Source organism: Alexandromys fortis, unplaced genomic scaffold (assembly GCF_014885135.2).
Source record: "Alexandromys fortis isolate MF-2015 unplaced genomic scaffold, M_Fortis_MF-2015_v1.1 scaffold_368, whole genome shotgun sequence".
NCBI lineage: Eukaryota > Metazoa > Chordata > Mammalia > Rodentia > Cricetidae > Alexandromys > Alexandromys fortis.
Genome location: NW_026068243.1, coordinates 469,927 through 487,325, shown reverse-complemented (window position 1 = coordinate 487,325; position 17,399 = coordinate 469,927). Strand labels below are relative to the sequence as shown.

The 17,399-nt window shown below is 39.2% G+C and overlaps 1 protein-coding gene across 1 annotated transcript in view; it reads right to left on the bottom strand.

Moving 5' to 3' along the window:
* Spink5 (serine peptidase inhibitor Kazal type 5) overlaps positions 1-17,399 on the bottom strand; it is an 80,060-nt gene that overhangs the window by 12,630 nt on the left and 50,031 nt on the right. The window contains exons 16-24 of the mRNA XM_050131182.1: positions 17,217-17,265; positions 13,492-13,619; positions 11,017-11,104; positions 10,047-10,174; positions 9,370-9,433; positions 5,676-5,800; positions 3,098-3,191; positions 1,769-1,896; positions 209-281 (exon numbers count right to left, since the gene is read on the bottom strand). Coding sequence (XP_049987139.1) covers positions 209-281; positions 1,769-1,896; positions 3,098-3,191; positions 5,676-5,800; positions 9,370-9,433; positions 10,047-10,174; positions 11,017-11,104; positions 13,492-13,619; positions 17,217-17,265 — 877 coding nt within the window. The remainder of the gene's footprint in view (positions 1-208; positions 282-1,768; positions 1,897-3,097; positions 3,192-5,675; positions 5,801-9,369; positions 9,434-10,046; positions 10,175-11,016; positions 11,105-13,491; positions 13,620-17,216; positions 17,266-17,399) is intronic.

Below are 17,399 nucleotides of genomic sequence, written 5' to 3'. Positions count from 1 at the left end.
TGGAGTCATTCGGAACCTCTGACCTCCACGAATGTAAGGTAATAACTCGCAGTACTGTGTGCCAGGGTCTATAGTGACATTTTATAGCGGCAATATAAAACCCAGTGCTAGCTCTGACATTCTAAAAGGAAGATCTCCACTGGCAACATCAACAACAACCTCTTTCCACACTTTGGATGGTTTGCACCAAACGTTGGCACTGACTTACCTTCCCCGTGGCTGAGCCAGTCCCATTTGATCTTTCAGCAGAATTTTTATTTCTTTCCTCTATGTCTTTCTGCCTATGAGAGAAAGGGTCGAATAGTCCTCTTGTTGGCACAAATGCACGCACAGGATGAATGGGTCTGAGGGCTTGTGTCCTAAACCTTCTTTTTCACAGCGAGTGTCTCCACTCTCTGAGAGTACAGCCTGTTCCATTACTATGATTCCAGGGCAGGAGGCCCCTTCACCACAAAATACATCATCAAATCATTTGATTACAGCCTTCACAATTTCTATCCAAATTCATCTCCAGTGTTGATCCACTTTCCTAGAGCAGTGGTCCATGATTTTGAGGTTAAGAAAAAAAAATCATTGTAATGTTATTTCTTAGAGCATGGCCCCAAAATAGCTAAATAAATAGTAAATTCAAGCAAATTTAAGTCATAGCACTTCAATCAATTTAATTATTGAAAATGGAGGGTTCCTATAATGCCATAGCATGCTAAAAATCTAATTATGGTCATCCCTTTGGTCAGACACCCCCACTAATTGCCTGGAGAGATAGCTCAGTTGGTAAATTTTTTGCCTCACAGACATGAGGACCCAAGTTCAAAGCCCCAGCAGCCATATGAAAAGCAGTGGTTAGTGTCAGGCAAATGCTTATAATCCCAGCGGTATAGACACAGAGACAGGAGGATCAACGAAGGCCACTGGCCAGTAAAATCCTGGTCTTCCACCCACAATATATAATGCATGTCACACATGCTGATAATGCAGAGTAAACTCTACGTGGCCGTATAGAAAAACTGGACTGTAACTAGAGCCCTCAAGTCCACTCTCCATGAGACTTTAAAGAAAACCAATTTCATTTTTCTCATTAGTAGAATGTCAGCATTGGTATAAGGGTTCATCACATAACCCTCAGAGAAGTGAAGAATAAATGAATTATACTTTGTAGCATGAGAGATGGATGCTGCACATTTACTAATCATGCAATAATTAAATGTCACAACTAAAAGCATCCCTAAATGTTCAGGGTCGCCTAGGACTAACTCAGTATATAGATGGGACTAGCAATAACTGTGTTACCGATCCTAACAAGATTGATCAAAGTGGCTGAACTATGCCATGAAATACTCTAATACCATTCACGGGTGTGTGTGTGTGTGTGGGGGGGATAAACAGAAGTAACTACTCCTGTTTTTGTATAAGAATGTTTCATATACTTGGCAGGAGCCTGGCTCTCTTAAACACTCTATGTTTCATACATTTGGCAAGAGCCTGGCTCTCGTAAATGTTGTTTAGCTACTTCAAATGACTATCATTAAATTTCACCAGGTCAAGGCAATGAACATTATTACGATGACACTGGGAGGTCACAGAATTCGAGTGGCGAACAGGACAACCGGCCACTTGATTATCTGTCCCCCATTTGGGCTTATGTTCCTTAGGAAACAAAAGCGGGGGAAGCATTGGGATTAATGAAAAGATCTTTCACAGAAGGAGCCATAGAAAAGGAGAACTGTGTGGCTGTCTTTTAGACACACTTGCTACGAGAAGCACTTACAGCAGCTCTTTACACATGACGCATTTATTGTTGTATGGCTTCCCATCAGCACCGCGTACAGGGTCACTCTCACGAGTACAGCTGAGCTGTCCATTTTTCATGCTTTCCCAGTACTGAGCACATTCCTCCTGAAAAGGAAGAAGAAAGCAGGCCACGTGGGCAGTCTTTTTATTCCCGCCAAGCTCACGAAGCAAGCACTATCAGGAGCATTCTTTCCTTTTACCCTTGCAGATAGCCCATGACCTAGGGATGCCGTCCACAGAGAAGAGGGGCGCTAGAGTCATCCGTGTTCTAATTATGAAGGGTCAGTTTCGTAGCGCTTAATGTGTTTAAATGCTTACATGGGGAAATTATAAAGTGGCTAAAGTCTGAGAGCACAAATCTAAGGTCAGAAAACTGTATACCAAAGGCCAGATCTACATTTCTCTTTGTTCAGATGTGTAACGTTTCAATGAAATAATCTTTCATTTATTTCTTTATTTAAGCATCATTTGTCACTCCTTCTCTAGATAAAGGCAACATGTTCACTAGACACATTCCACAATCCGGAGAAGACAAACAAACAGCCTGAGCACATTTATTTTCTGAGAGTGGGAATTTTTTGTCCTAAAGCAGACACACTAGAAAAAAATAGAAAAGATAGATTTTTTAAATTACAGGTAGTGTATTTGGGAGCAAAGCGATAGACTTGATCTCCCTACAGCATTAAGAAGGTGAACAGGTAGCAGAAATCCATGAAGTGGTGCTGTATCTCGTTAAACGATGCCGTGCTCTCTCTGCAAAGTATCTCAAATGTGCTTAGAAGGACCTAAATAGTTTTCTCCTATCTAAGTTATTTCCCCCTCTCTCTTTAAGAGAAGTTTGAGATAAAAGAGATGAGGCAATTCATCCAAAGTTTCATATGTCTCTATGGTAAGAGGCCAATTGTACAGACTCCCTAGTCTGTTCTGTTTCATCACACTGCCCTGCTTTGGAGAGCAGAAAAGATAATCCACAGGCTTGGCCTAATCCTCAGAAATAAAGAAGAGTGAAAGAAAGTAAAGATGCTGATGAGAATCAATCCTGACACGAAGATGAATGAACTAGAAAAGGCTCGGGAGCCTGGGAAGGTTCACTGTCTCAATTCATTCCGGATCTAAAGAAGTCAAGAGTCATACAGCAGCAGGATTTGTTAGTATCTTATCCGAGAGGCCAAGGTGGAAGACTGTTCTTCCAAGGACCTGTTTGTCTGGGCACTCTCTGCCTTTCCCTTTCCCTCCGGCCCCATCCCAATCTCACCAGCAATGAGTTCTGCCCAAACAGGCGGTGAAAGCAAGGGCTACCTCTCACCTTAGCCTTCTGTCTCCCACCACCAGAGCCATGGCCTGAAGTGATTCTCTGATTTTCCTCTTCTTTCTTCCTTCTTTCTTCTTTTTCTCTGTCGCTGAAAGTCAGGAAGTGGAAGGAACAATAGCTTACTGAACAACAATTACTTTTCTATGAGCCAATCAATTGGATCTAGATGGAATTTATCAGGGTTTATTTAATATCTATGTTACAGGCCCTCTTCTCGGAAAATATAGTAGATGGATTATGTGAAGTCCTTCGCTTGGCAAAATTTTCCTCCTACTAAGAGAAAAACAACATCTACTTAGCTATCAGCTAGTCAGAGTTTACTAAATGGTTTGCTCAGGACCTTTAACTTATTTCTTAAAGTTTTTTTTCCATCTACAAGAGGACACAAAAATCGTCATTGTCTTTAGCAAGCATGAGCTTCTTTCTCTATTGTTTGCTTTTCAAAAACAAAACATTGAAATTACCTCCAACTGTATCTCTTATTCAGGCTTGCATAGCTCCAGTTAATATTTTTCTATCATTCACTCTCACCTTGACAACTTGTGTCTTCCTTCCTCCCTCTAGCTGGCCTTCACTGGGTAACAGCAACCCATCAGTCCCCTAGCACCAGTCAGTCCCATTCGGGATGTTAGACTTCTCTTCTACTGATCGCTGCTGCATGCATTTTCCCTAAATGAACCAATTTGCTGCTAGTTCCTCCCCCAACTTAAGCATTTCTGCAGCCCTCACTACACGTAGAATTGATGTCCACGTCCCTGGTTTGACACAGAAAGTTGGTAAAGCTTCTGAGTTCTAAGTGTTGGTTTCTTACATACCACAGTTTTCCTAATTCGGACCATATGCAGTCTGTTATTCTCTCACATGGCCCTGTCATGTCATTTACATGTCTTTACCCAAATTATAACGTTCAGGTCTATTTCCACCTAAAACTTTCCATTAGCTCTCCCTTCACTGAAGTCTGAAAGCCAGCTTTGGGTTTATTACCTTAGATGCATACAACAGCTGGTGGACCACTCCCAGTTTATAGGGATCAAGGATATGGATGGGAGTGTTGTAAAAAAAATGGCAACAGTAAAGATTTCTGAACATGTGATGATCGAAAATTAATTTCCAACGAAGCATGCAATGGATCCCTGCCATTGCCTGTGTTGCATCACGGACTTCACCTCAGCATTTGTTTGGAACACACAATATGCATGCTCTTTTCCGTGTGAGATGTCAGCTACTCAATGCCGTAGAGAATTGCCTAAGATCTCAGCTAAGGCTCACAACTATTACAAATTGTGGATTGCAGTGCTTTTGTTTTCTTATAAACTAAAAGTTTTATGTTCGTACAGGAACATAATGACTTAATTGTGGGGACTAAAGACTTTCCGTCATCGTTCTTCAGCACAGATGAAGTAAGCTACTTTATCTTTTGATTGCATTATATTCGAGTGTTTGATTTTCAAATTTCTCTGTGAGTTTCTGACTTGTATTTCATAAAATATTTTAAAGCATATTTTGTCTTCAGATTAGTATATAATTTCCAACAATTCCTAAGACGACTTCAAGTATACTTCTGCCATTTAAGACTACATACTTATGCAAAATTGCATTCTCAGCACTGATGATTATATGATCAAAATAGTAATCAACTTTGAAAGATTTGGAAAATGTTTTGTGTCCTGCACTATCAAATATTCAGCCAAGATTTAATTCTTAATTTACAACTGAGCAGTAGTGCCCATTCGTTTGATTTTCTCTAATTAAATATATGGTAAATAATTGTTTTATTTAAAGTTCTTCAGGATAGTTACAAGTAAGTGTTTGATTTGTGTATTTATTTTACGTACCCAGGTGTACAATAAAAATTTCTCAGGGAAAAGGCAATGTGAGTGGCAAAGGTTTAAGAAACCCCAAATTGTGTGATCCCTGGCACCAATCCGTCTCATTCATCTTTGTTTAATCTTTAATCATTATACACACTGGGTACTGTATGTGCTCAGTAAATGGCTCTTGAATGATTTGGATGTTTTAGATGTACTTCTACACTCTGTGTGAGGCATTACTTACGTTTATTTCCTGAAATATGATTTTCCCCAAAGTACTGTACAGAGTGACTAAAAAATCCTGTGTATATTCTTCCTAACTGGAATTCGAAGATAAAGAGTATCTGACAATGAACAAATATTTTTTATCAGCAAATATGTGATTATCTGCTGAGAAAACTAGTAAGAAGTATAACAGTCTAGTAGTATACTGCTTCTAGAATTATAACTATTGGGGATGAAAATGAGAGATTCCCCTGAAGATACTTTTTAGACGATCATTCCTTTCATATATAATGAATATCATGTATAATATTATATTGTGTAAGTCTGCCTGGATTATTGCATTTCACACCTTCCTCACTCACAGTAGGAACTATCTCTCATACATAGTAGTGTGCGTGTCTAAGTCTGCAGGCGTGTGGCTTCTCCTAGGAATTGTCCCTCATGTACAATAGTGTGCATGGCTAAGTCTGCAGGCTTGTGGCTTCTTCTACTCTCTGGACTCACAGTAGGTGCTGCATTGTGTGTCTTTTACTCACAAGACAGCCTTGCACATGGCACACTTGTTCCCATGGGTCTTGCCATCCGGGCCACGCACGGGATCATTTTCTCGTGTGCAGTAAAGTTCTCCATCCTTTAAAAGACTCATAAATTCATTGCAGTCCTAAGAGAAGAAGAGAATTGCAAAAGTTTAAATATTTTCTTGGATAGAGAGAGATGTGGAGGGAAAAGAGGGAGGGAGGGAGGGAAAGAACCAAAGGATTTTCCCTACCTCTGGTGACTTTAACTTTCAATTCCTACCAAGTACATTGGACCAATAAATGGCTTTGTGGTTTGTCCACTTTGAAATTGAGCCCTGAATCCACACGCATGTAAAATTCTTTTAATAAACTGTAGTTCGTTTATATTTTATTTCTCTAATATATGTGTGCGTGTGTGTGTGTTTATGCAGGAGTGAGGTCTGAGAACAGCTTGAGGGACTCAGGTCTGCCCTTCCATCATATGGGTCCTGGGGATTGAACTCATATAGCCAGGCTGGGTGGTAAGCACATTTACTCCCTGAGCCTTCTCACTCCTCTTACACTGTATTTTCTGAGGATTGGGCATAATAGTTGCTCAGAGATTTATTGCTCATCACAATTCTGTTATAAGGTGATAAAAACACCATCATATTCTGGAGAAAATCTTCACGTTTGCCTACCATCCATACTCTCTTGATTCCTTTTACATGATCCAGAACAAAGATGGCTTCTGCTTTCTATTTAAAGACCGGATGCTCTTCCATTACCTTTCCACATGCCTCATCCCCAAGTGAAATTTCCACCAGAAACTCAACAAATTAGCTACAGTGCTGCTTTGAGGAGTACTGGAAAAGAACCTTAGCAAACCTTGTAAGAATCCTATACTAAAGACTTATTTTCCTAAATTAGTAAAATATGATAAATATGCTTCTTGAGATCAGTATATTAAGATGCAATATTATATGTCCTTTAGAAAAGTCAGGAATTTTTTCTTTTTTCCAAATTATAGTTTTTCCAATATTTGGAAAAAGCTTTCTTCTTTATCAACAACTGATTGAGTCCATTTATTACAATTTACTGAAACACCTGACTTAGGTATCTGCAATAGTGGCTTCAGCCTCCATTCCTAGCTCAGAACTGACGGAAATAACCTGTTTAGCCATCTCAGAAAGGCTGTATGAGCTGAACATAGCGGACAAGGAGGACTACTGAGACCTCAAGAACAATGGCAACGGGTTTTTGATTCTACTGGACCTATTGGTTTTGTGGGAGCCTAGGCAGTTTTTTGGATGCTCACCTTACTAGACCTGGATGGAGGTGGGTGGTCCTTGGACTTCCCACAGGGCAGAGAACCCTGATTGCTTTTTGGGCTGACGAGGGAGGGGGACTTGATTGGGGGAGGGGGAGGGAAAGGGGAGGCAGCAGTGGGGAAGAGACAGAAATCTTTAATAAATAAATAAATAAATTAAATAAATGTGTGCAATTTAATCCCTTTATGATGTTCAGATGTAAACTTGAGCGATGAAGGAAAAAAAGGCAATGTACTCTCACGTGTGAAAAAATAAAAGTTTTCCTACGTCCTCTGGAAAAAAAAAAAGAAAGGCTGTATGAGACAAGGGGTTGCTTGTAGATTCTCATCAGGATTGACCCATGTCTTAGATCTTCCATACAAACTGCTCCCTTGTTGTGACTCTCAGTGTCTTGGTGGGCCTGCCAGCCAGGCTTTTCTTTTTTTAGATTCTTTTTCTTTGAGCCTCTGACAAAGTCCGCACATATCTTCTCCAGAAACTTCACACTGAGGCTGGAGATGGTAATTGGAATTCAGTGAATTCCCACCTCTGGTCTACAAAGTCTTTCTGGTATCCTTAAAAGCCACAGTTGGAGTGGTGTTTGTTGACTGACATGCTCCCAGCTGACTAAATGGGGCAAGTCAGGATGGGGTCGACTGGAACAGATCTCCAAAAGCACCAGCAACTGTGTCTTAGAAAGGTCTCCCAATATTCTCTCTCAAGTGCCATAGATGGCCAGACACTGCAGGGTTGCTGTTTAGGACATAAATTTAACAAGATCTGTTGCACTGGTTTCTCATCCTTTCCTGAGTAGGATAGAATCCAAGTGTGGCCTGGCTAGCACTATTCTGTTCATGGCTATGCCATGCTGTTAGAATTCTAATTTCCTACCAAGAAAGCTTAAATAACTGTTATTACCATTTTTGGTTGAATTCCCTCACTTATAAGATGGAAATAAGAATATTCTTCATGATTTAATAATGGGAAATATGCAGCCAATATTTTTTTAAATGTTTAGTGACTAAAATCTAGAAAGTACCCAAAAGATGCTAGCTCTAAAATATGAAGAACTGAGAAAATACACAAGTCACTTAACCATAGGGTTAATTACTGGTGGCCGTTAGGATTGATTTTGTGTTTCTCCTAATAACCCTGTCAGAAGTTAAAAGTCAATAATGATAGAGAACACATCCCCTCCCGTCTCTCTTCTCCTCTCGCAATCGCTGCCACGTTCCTTGGTTGCTCATCGTTAGACACACGGTCAGCAATAAATCTTGCCTGCCACAGTGAAGGTGAAGGTGGAAACTGCATTATACCGAATGCAGATGGCTGTGGGGGAGGGATTTTATCCTGAAGATGTTGGAAACTTAAAGCACTCGTGCTGTTTTTAATTTCAGGTTCACACACTTCCCTGCAATTCAAGTGTGTAAGTAGTCATCGTCCAGGTTCAAAACTCAGGTGGTCTTCAGAGACTTGATTCTAGTGCACATGGCCTTTGATGGGTACAGAGAAGTTACCATGACTTGAGTCAGTCACTCTGAACCATCAAAAATATTTCTTAGGGATGCTGCCTGTAAAAACAAAATTCTCGCCGGGCGGTGGTGGCGCATGCCTTTAATCCCAGCACTTGGGAGGCAGAGGCAGGCGGATCTCTGTGAGTTCGAGACCAGCCTGGTCTACAAGAGCTAGTTCCAGGACAGGCTCCACAAACCACAGAGAAACCCTGTCTCGAAAAACCAAAAAAAAAAAAAAATTTTTTTTCTCCCTCATAGGTGACAATAAAAAAGTAAAGCAAAGTGTCTTAGGAGGATTTCTCAGTTTGGGAGCAGTCAGGACCCCTGTGTTTAATGTCTTTCTTTCTATTTTATCCCCTGTAAGAACTTAGAAATATGGGTTCTAATGCCCCCCAAAAACACTAATTTTGTAATCATGTTCTTCCTTCTCTCTAGACTTAAATTTCCATCGGACAATCTGAGGATGAAGTAAATTTGAAACTGTGTACTGTGATCAAAGTTTGGCCATCTGTCCCCCGTACCATGACACTTATGAATAAAGATGTAAGGGAATCTAGACACGCTAAGGTGTGCAAGTCTATGGCTGTTCTTCTAGCCACAACTGCAGAATAAGTAGTAGTGGCAGAGGCTGCATGGCCACAAAACTGAAATAATATTCTCTCTGGTTATTAAGACTAGGATTTGGTGGCTAGATAGTAAAACTAAGGAGGTATGATTAAAGTTTTATAAAAACTGCTTGGTAATTGAATCTAAATATACAGTTAGAAAAAAAATTCTTGTCAAACTCCGGACTATATTGACCCCCAAGTTTCCTCACAGCCAGGATCATCAATAATTCTGTGTGATGTTTACAGCAAAATGACAAAACCTGACCTTTCCATCGTAATTTGAGCATCACAGGATAGTTACCTTTTTAACATCTCTTTTAATCTTTATTGTGAACACAGCTTCATTTTCTTTTGCTTCTTGCTGGCTGCAAGAGAGGGTTTGGCAAGAGTCATTACCAGCACCAATGCATAGCATCTTAAAGAAAAAAAAATATCTCAGGTAGAATGGTCCTATTTACTCTACATCTCTGCTTAATTTGGTAATTGAAAAATAAATAAATACGCTCCTCTATATCTCTCTTCTTCCTTTTAACATTGCTTTAAAAATAAAATATAAATGTGTCACATAATAACAAACACAACTCCCACTACATTTTTGATGGATAAAGAGTTGTCTTTTATACCAGAAAGCAACTAGAAGGATGATTAAGCACTAACAACATTTCTACTTGAGAACACATTTGTATTTATTAATCATGGTGATGACCACTCATTATATAGAAATCAAGGTCCAGCACTTTTATGTCATCAGCTCTGAGGAAATCTATTATTAGCACATGAACCTACCATAATGCTAATTTTAGCATCCTTCAGAACACTGAAGCAGTAGAAAGAAAGTGCTGTCATTGTGTGTGTTGATAATTCATCCCCCAAACTCATCACAAAGAAAGACAGGCTTTATTATCAACGTCCTGGACCAAGCTGGCAGTCCCAGTCGTACATTTGACACTCAGCAGTACTGGCTGCAGCTGTACTCACAAGAAAGCTTCACACATGAAGCAGGTGTTTTCATGGATCTTCCCATCCAGACCCTCAGTGGGGTCATTCTTTCTGGTGCAGGGGAGCCGGCCATTTCTTACCTGGGAACGGTATTTACTACATAGCTCCTGTCAAAGGAAGGCGTGTTTGAGAAGCAGATAGCTAAACAGTGTAAACTTCCTCCACCTTTCACCCCCTCTGAAAACTGTGATGTCTTGTAACAATATATCACAGATGTACAGACAAAGTGATGTCAGATATCAGTTCTAACTGATGCCTTGTTCATAGACTTAAGTAACGCATTATTTGGAATATAACATTGCTGCTATTAAAATTATTAAAAATATTAAACATTATTTTGATGTAGTAACTATGAGAGACAAAAGGCATAATAATTTGGTGTCTTGGTTTGGTAATGAAGTCTGTGGTATGCAGAATAATAGCTACTTTTAATCACTAGCTCTCATTAAAAATGCTAAGCATAGCTCAGTGGTGCTGTAACTCCAGTATTGGGGAGTGGGCTAGACTGTTTAGCTAGCCTAGCTATAAAACTTCCATTACAGACAGCAAGACCCCATCAAAGTGCAGTGAGCACAGAAGGCATAACTATCCCTATCTGCCCTCCACTTCCTACACAGGAGATGCACAACCACACATTCATATGCATGCACCACACACACACACACACACACACACACACACACACACACACACACTGAGAGCGAGGAACCACCACCACCACCACATAGACAAAGGAGAATTTTCAAATAAGGAGAATGCAAAAGCTTGAAGTCAAACATATAGGACATCAGAGAATAAGAATAAATAAGTGTAGTAAAAAAGACACAATTTCTTAGACATGAGGATTCAAAATTATGTTGTCAAAGTCATTAAGGATGCTGAGACTGGTGATTTGGCCAAAGAGAATGATGACTAGACATGTGTGTCCCATGATGTCTGGAGCAGATACCTGTATTGCTTCTCTCTTCGACTTTCCAGCCTCAACCTTATCCTTCTCTCCTTTGTCGTCTTTTTTCTTCTCTTCCTCTTCTACTAGGCTGCAATAGAAGACACAAGCTAAATTCATTTCTCCAATTACTCCAACACATTTCTAGAAGGAATAGAATGTCTACAACCAAATCTTGGAAGTCTCCTGGACATTGGACCAGGGAGATGGCTCAGCAAATTTAAGTGCTTGTTCATAAAGCCCCATGACCCGAGTTCAGTCCCTGGAACCCATTATGGGAAGAGAGAAATAACTTGAGAAAGTTTTCCTTTGAGTTCTATATGTGCACTGTGGTAGTACATACTTTCACACACATACACACACACATAAACACACACACACTGAGCTTTCTATGTGTACTGTGGTAGTACATGCTTGCACATACATATACACATAAACACATACACAGTGAGATTTGTATGTGCATTGTGGTAGTACAAGTTTGCACACACACATACGCACACATAAACACACACATACACTGAGCTTTATATGTGTACTGTGGCAGAGCAAGCCTGTATACACACACACACACACGCGCGCACATGCACACAGAGCACACATTTACAAATGATGATGATTAAAAAAAATAAATGTATAAACATTTCAGGACAAAACTACCTGTCTTAGGAGGTGTGATTATTTTGGACAACATGCAAAGATTTCTGTCTATATTACACCTCTTAAAAAGCAATAGCAATGACAAAGAAACACATATTTATCAATGTGCAAGGACCTCTGCTGATGTTATTTTCTGAATGTTACTGATTTCAATCTATAAGAGGCCACAATTATCTTGATTCTTTTCTAAATCATGAAACTTTTCTCTCCAAAGTTGCTATGATATAACTGATGATAGCAAGAAATGATGCCAAGTTAGATGGTGGAGACATCATAACTTAAAACAATTCCTCATGATAAGATAATAATTTAAATATTTTAGCATAGCTAAGTACATGACAATTCAAATTTTATTTGCAATCATTAAAGGACATCATAACTTAAACAATTCCTCATGATAAGATAATAATTTAAATATTTTAGCATAGCTAAGTACATGACAATTCAAATATTAGTTGCAATCATTAAAGGACATCATAACTTAAACAATTCCTCATGATAAGATAATAATTTAAATATTTTAGCATAGCTAAGTACATGACAATTCAAATTTTAGTTGCAATCATGATAGAAGCCCAGTAAGATTCAACAGTAAGCTTTATGAGGTCCACCACCAGCCTGATATTCTAGGTTTTGCTTTTGTTTTTAGTGTTATTTTTGAGACAATGTCTTGCCATACAGCCTAGGCTGGCCTCAAACCCACAGTCTTCTTGTTCTAGCCTCCAAGCCAGAGATTCAAATTTGGATCAACAAGCTCACCCCATTCTTGCATTTTTTTTCTACTGACATATGACATGCCAGAACTCAAAGTATTAGCATTTACCACATCTGATCATCACTATCAATGAGAACAAATGAGACAAACCTGTTTCTTCTTGAGTTGTAGGCCATTACTTATCCTATTGATCTACTTACACTATTTCTTTACTTGAAGAATTATAGGCATACACTTAAGGATGGATCAACCAATCTGTAAAAACTAAGATAATCAATAACTTTGTGTTTTACATAAATATAGTCTGAAGATAAATAAGGCTCATAACTTGAAGATAATTTTTCAATACTTATCTTGAGGTTGCTCTCAGGAGTAGCTTAGTATTATGAAAAACCTCAAAAGGTAGCTACTGAAATCTTAGTGGGCTGGACTCATGATTTCAGTATAAAACTGGAACAGGACACATTCTACATTATCCCACATAAGAGAACTCTGGCAACAGGTGTGCCCACATCATCTGGCAAACGAAGAGCTAGAAGGCTTCAACTAGCTTTATAGACGGAAGTTTTTGTATGTTCTAGTTTGTGAGCTTTTCTCTGAGGGGCTTTACCCTCCACTAAGGCACTTACCAAACCATACCTTCCACTGGCAGAGGGCAATGATTTCCCTAAAAGGGTAAATAGAATGTTCTCTATTCCACTTCCTGGTCAGGTATTTTAACAGTCCTTGTACGCTAGCTCCACAGTTTTCCATCCAACTTTATTTTTAACCCATATCTGAATATATTCACAGAATCATAGACTGTCAGAGGTAAGAGAGAGGCCAAAGAAAACACCTGATCCAATCTGAGGTGTGCTTTCTTCTTTTCTTGTAAATGAAGACAGTCAAGTATAAACATTTAGTGATGAGTCTAGCAACTTGACATAATAAGAAGACAGAAGGAACGGAAGTGAATAGAAAATGATGTCACTTTATTGTTCAATATTACTTAATATTACATCCATCTGTTTATAAGTTTTTTTTCTAACATACACCCTGGAATCTCAAACCCAGGGAAGGATAACGGTGCACGATTAGTTGAAGACACTAGGGTGCATACTCACAACACACTTGCACACATGGCACACTTGTTTGCATGTGTTTTTCCATCTGGGCCAACAACAGGGTCATTTTCCCTAGTGCACATGAGCATCCCATCCTTTGCTTGGTCCCGGAACTCACTGCAGATTTCCTGGAAGTTGAAAAAGACGCATCTTAAGGCACTTACTACTTCTCGGTATGTTATCTTACTATGAGTAATAAATAAAGTTTAGTGATTCAGAAAATTTAAGGAGAAATACTAATGTTGCAATAAATCATTAAGAGCAAATCATTAATATCAAAACCTTATATGCACAAGGGTTACTCAGCTGTAAGAAAACAGAACCCAGGAGCATAAATGATAAATTAGGAAAAAAATTGCTGAATTACGTAACTTGGGGCCTGAAAGACAAATGCTTTAGGTTGTCTCTCATATGATGATCCTAGCTTCAAATATATTGTTTCACATGTATATTTAAATTGGATCCAAGAAGAAACCAGGTGAACAGAAAGAGGCCTTAGGAAGGAATACACAATGAGGGAGGGAGGGAGGGTGTAGACTGTAGACAAAGCAAAAATGGAGTGGTTGGATACTGAGGGTGAAAAGGTTTTATCAGCAAAGAGCACAAGTGTATGTGGGAAACCAGGGAGTAGAGGGAGTTGTGTGAAAAGCCATATGTAAGCCTCACACCCCAATTCAACCATACAGGCAGAGGGATAGTAGAACACATGAAATATTAGAGAATAGGATGGATTACTTGGTGTTAAAGAATTAAGCGCATAGGGCTGGGGATGAGCCTGGGGAGAGGATGGTATAAAGGTAGGTTAAGCACAACTATATGTGCATAAAAAAACTTTATGGATGCTGGATGGGGGTGGTGTATGCCTTTAATCCCAGCACTCAGGATGCAGAAGCAGTCGGGTCTCTGTGAGGTCAGCCTGGTCTACAAGAGCTAGTTCCACAATAGGCACCAAAGCTACACAAAGAAACCCTGTCTTAGAAATAAAACAAAAAACAAAAACAAGCAAAAAACAAAAAAAAAACCCTTATGGAAAACCACTAGTGTGTAAGCTAATACAACATTTTACACAAAGAATTGAAACAGAATTGCCCTGCATGGGTAGATAATTTTGTTCCCATTATTAATTAAAAATTGCAGTACAAAGCATGGGATATCCTCTATGAGCTATTGGTCAGCAAAGTCCTGGAAGTCTCCAAAACAATACCAAAAAACTATCGCCAATGTTCTTAGTTAACTGTCATAACTTTATGGCAAGACTTCTGTTGAAGACAGTACACTCTGACTAGAATTAGAAAATTAGTCTCAAGCTGACTTGGAAACTACCTTCCTGCTGCCTAGCTTTCAATACCAAAAGATGCTATCTAGATGGCTAGAGAAAATATATCAATGGTCTTACCTAGTGCTCGACTCGCATTGTAGGGTACCCACCTACCAGGCAAGAAGCACCTATGGGTGCAATAGTGTCTCAATTGGTATAGAGTAACTAATTGCTTTCTGATAGGACATGAGGCTCGCTCAAAGGAAGGAATTTTCTGCCTGGTGCTACAATCCTGGTCAAAAGCCCATGGCTAAGAGAGTAGCAGGGCCCAGGGTAGAACCTGCCTTTGTTATTTCAATAAGGGGTCATGTTGTCAAACTGGATTCTAAGCAGTTATGTTTATACCTCTACACTCAAGCTGAGTTCAACCTTGGTAACAGAAGCTTCTTTTTTGCCGTAGGTGTACATAGCTGATCTAAGTGTCTGCAATAAGAGATTGAATGTTCAGACCTACATGGAACATCTTCATCAGTTAACTTCCTCCCTGCCGGAGCTTGGGGGCACACCACCAAGGAAGATATGGAAGATGTAAGAGTTGGAGGATGGGAAGGACTGCTGTGAACTGCTTTCTGTTGGATATGCCATGGCCTTCATCTCTATGAACTCATAACAGCTGTGGCTGCATGCGCAAAATCTAGCTAGGCAAAATTCCAGCATAGTGGGCCAAGGTTTTCTCTAGCTCCACCCTCATTAAGGAACTATTGGTAATGGATAGTTACTGAGGGAGACACAATTATTCTTCTTTGATGATTTGGCCACTCATAGGACTCATGCTCTTGCCAATGGTCCCATAGCCATGTATATATGGGCAGTTCTAATTGGATTTAGTGGACTACCAGAAAAAGAAAAGACAAGATGCTGCAAGGAAGATGTGTAAGACAACATATAAGGGGAGGTAGAAGGGGAAATAGAAGATGGATAAAATCCTATTTCATTGCATCCTACATGAAATACTATATGAAGAAAAGAAATTATAATTTTTTAAAGAAGAAAAATTCCACATGGTCCTGGCATTTGCAGCAAGAGTATAAACATGCACTATCACTCAGGATGTTTATAACTTGGCTTCAGAATAAGGCAGAACATGTTGGTAGACACCCTTAGATATATCTGCATCATCTGTATTTGTGTTGTAGTGCATGCTGCAGCCTGTAAACCTGTGAAAGGTGACAGGGGAAGAGACTCAACGAGCCTCAGGAACCTTTCCTGGAGGAATTGAGGTTATTGCTGAGCTCTCTTTTGTGATCAGAATTCTAAGAAAGAAAAGGGAAAAACATGTTCAGCTAAGAAATAATTAGTGTTTATATACAAGGGGAGAACAAGTCTGAAGTTTGGGGATTCTGATCTATCTTCAGGATGGGATCCTCAAAGGGAAGGAAATGTGGATGCGAGCCAGAGCAACCCCCATCAGAGGAGGCAGAAGGAATGCATTGGGGGTATTTAACAGGGCTCTATAACTAGTCAGATATAATGTATACATCCAATTTTGCATCTAAACTACTAATAAAAAGTTAGTTCCAGCTAACGAAGCAATTATTATTTTAAAAAATCAGTTTAAAGGTAAACTTTTAAAATATGTAAACTTTCCCCAAATAATGATGTTTTTACATTCATGATGTTAAAAATACACACGGGGAAAATCTTGTAAATGTTTATTAAATGGAAGTAATCTGTCATCTACACAGACATACTTCTCTTAGGAATCTATAAAACAGTAAAATTATAAAATCAAGGATGTAGACTAAGAGTGATTGGAAAGTCAAAATGAATAACCCTGGGAATTGGGGTTAAGAAACTAGTTCTTTCCCCACGACAAACATGATAACATGCCTGCTTGGCATTGGAAGTTTGGAATGATTGGAATCTTGTACTGTCCACTTGGTGCACTCTAAATGTATGGATAATGTAAATTAATCTTAGTAAAAGGCACATGAGAAGTATTAACAATCTGTGCCTAATGAACTAAACCTAATGAAGGCCAAGCGCATGAAAAAAAATCCCATACAAAGAGTCGACCCTCTGATCTTTCACTATAAATGATCCTCAAAATTTGAACAATAATAAATAAAGTTGGTGTTTTGCAAGCATCTGATCATGATCATTTTTTTTTTAGTTAAGATGTCTCTCTCTCTCTCTCTCTCTCTCTCTCTCTCTCTCTCTCTCTCTCTCATCCACTAGCCACTGGTCTTACCTGTTTCAAACTAAAAATATCCCAGGCTTGTCTTTAACTTCTGGGCTCAAATCAGCCTCCTGAGAGCTGGACTCTAAGTATGAAGGTTACATGTTTCATTTATTTATTAGGCATGAGGTTTAGACAGCAAACACTATGCTTATGGGCAACTTAAACATCATGCCACCATGGAATCAAAACTGTAGGGCACAGCAACAATAGAGCTGAGAAAATTACCTTTGCAGCTTCTCTTTTAACCTTCGCTCTTGCTCTGTCTTCTAGAATACTACAAGAAAAGGAGGAAGAGACTATGAAGAAACAAGTCTTATCGCTAGAGCAAAAACTCATCAAACTCATGCTCATCATTGATCGATGTTTTGACTTATTTCAGGCTACCCTGAAGCCCTGGACTTCACATAT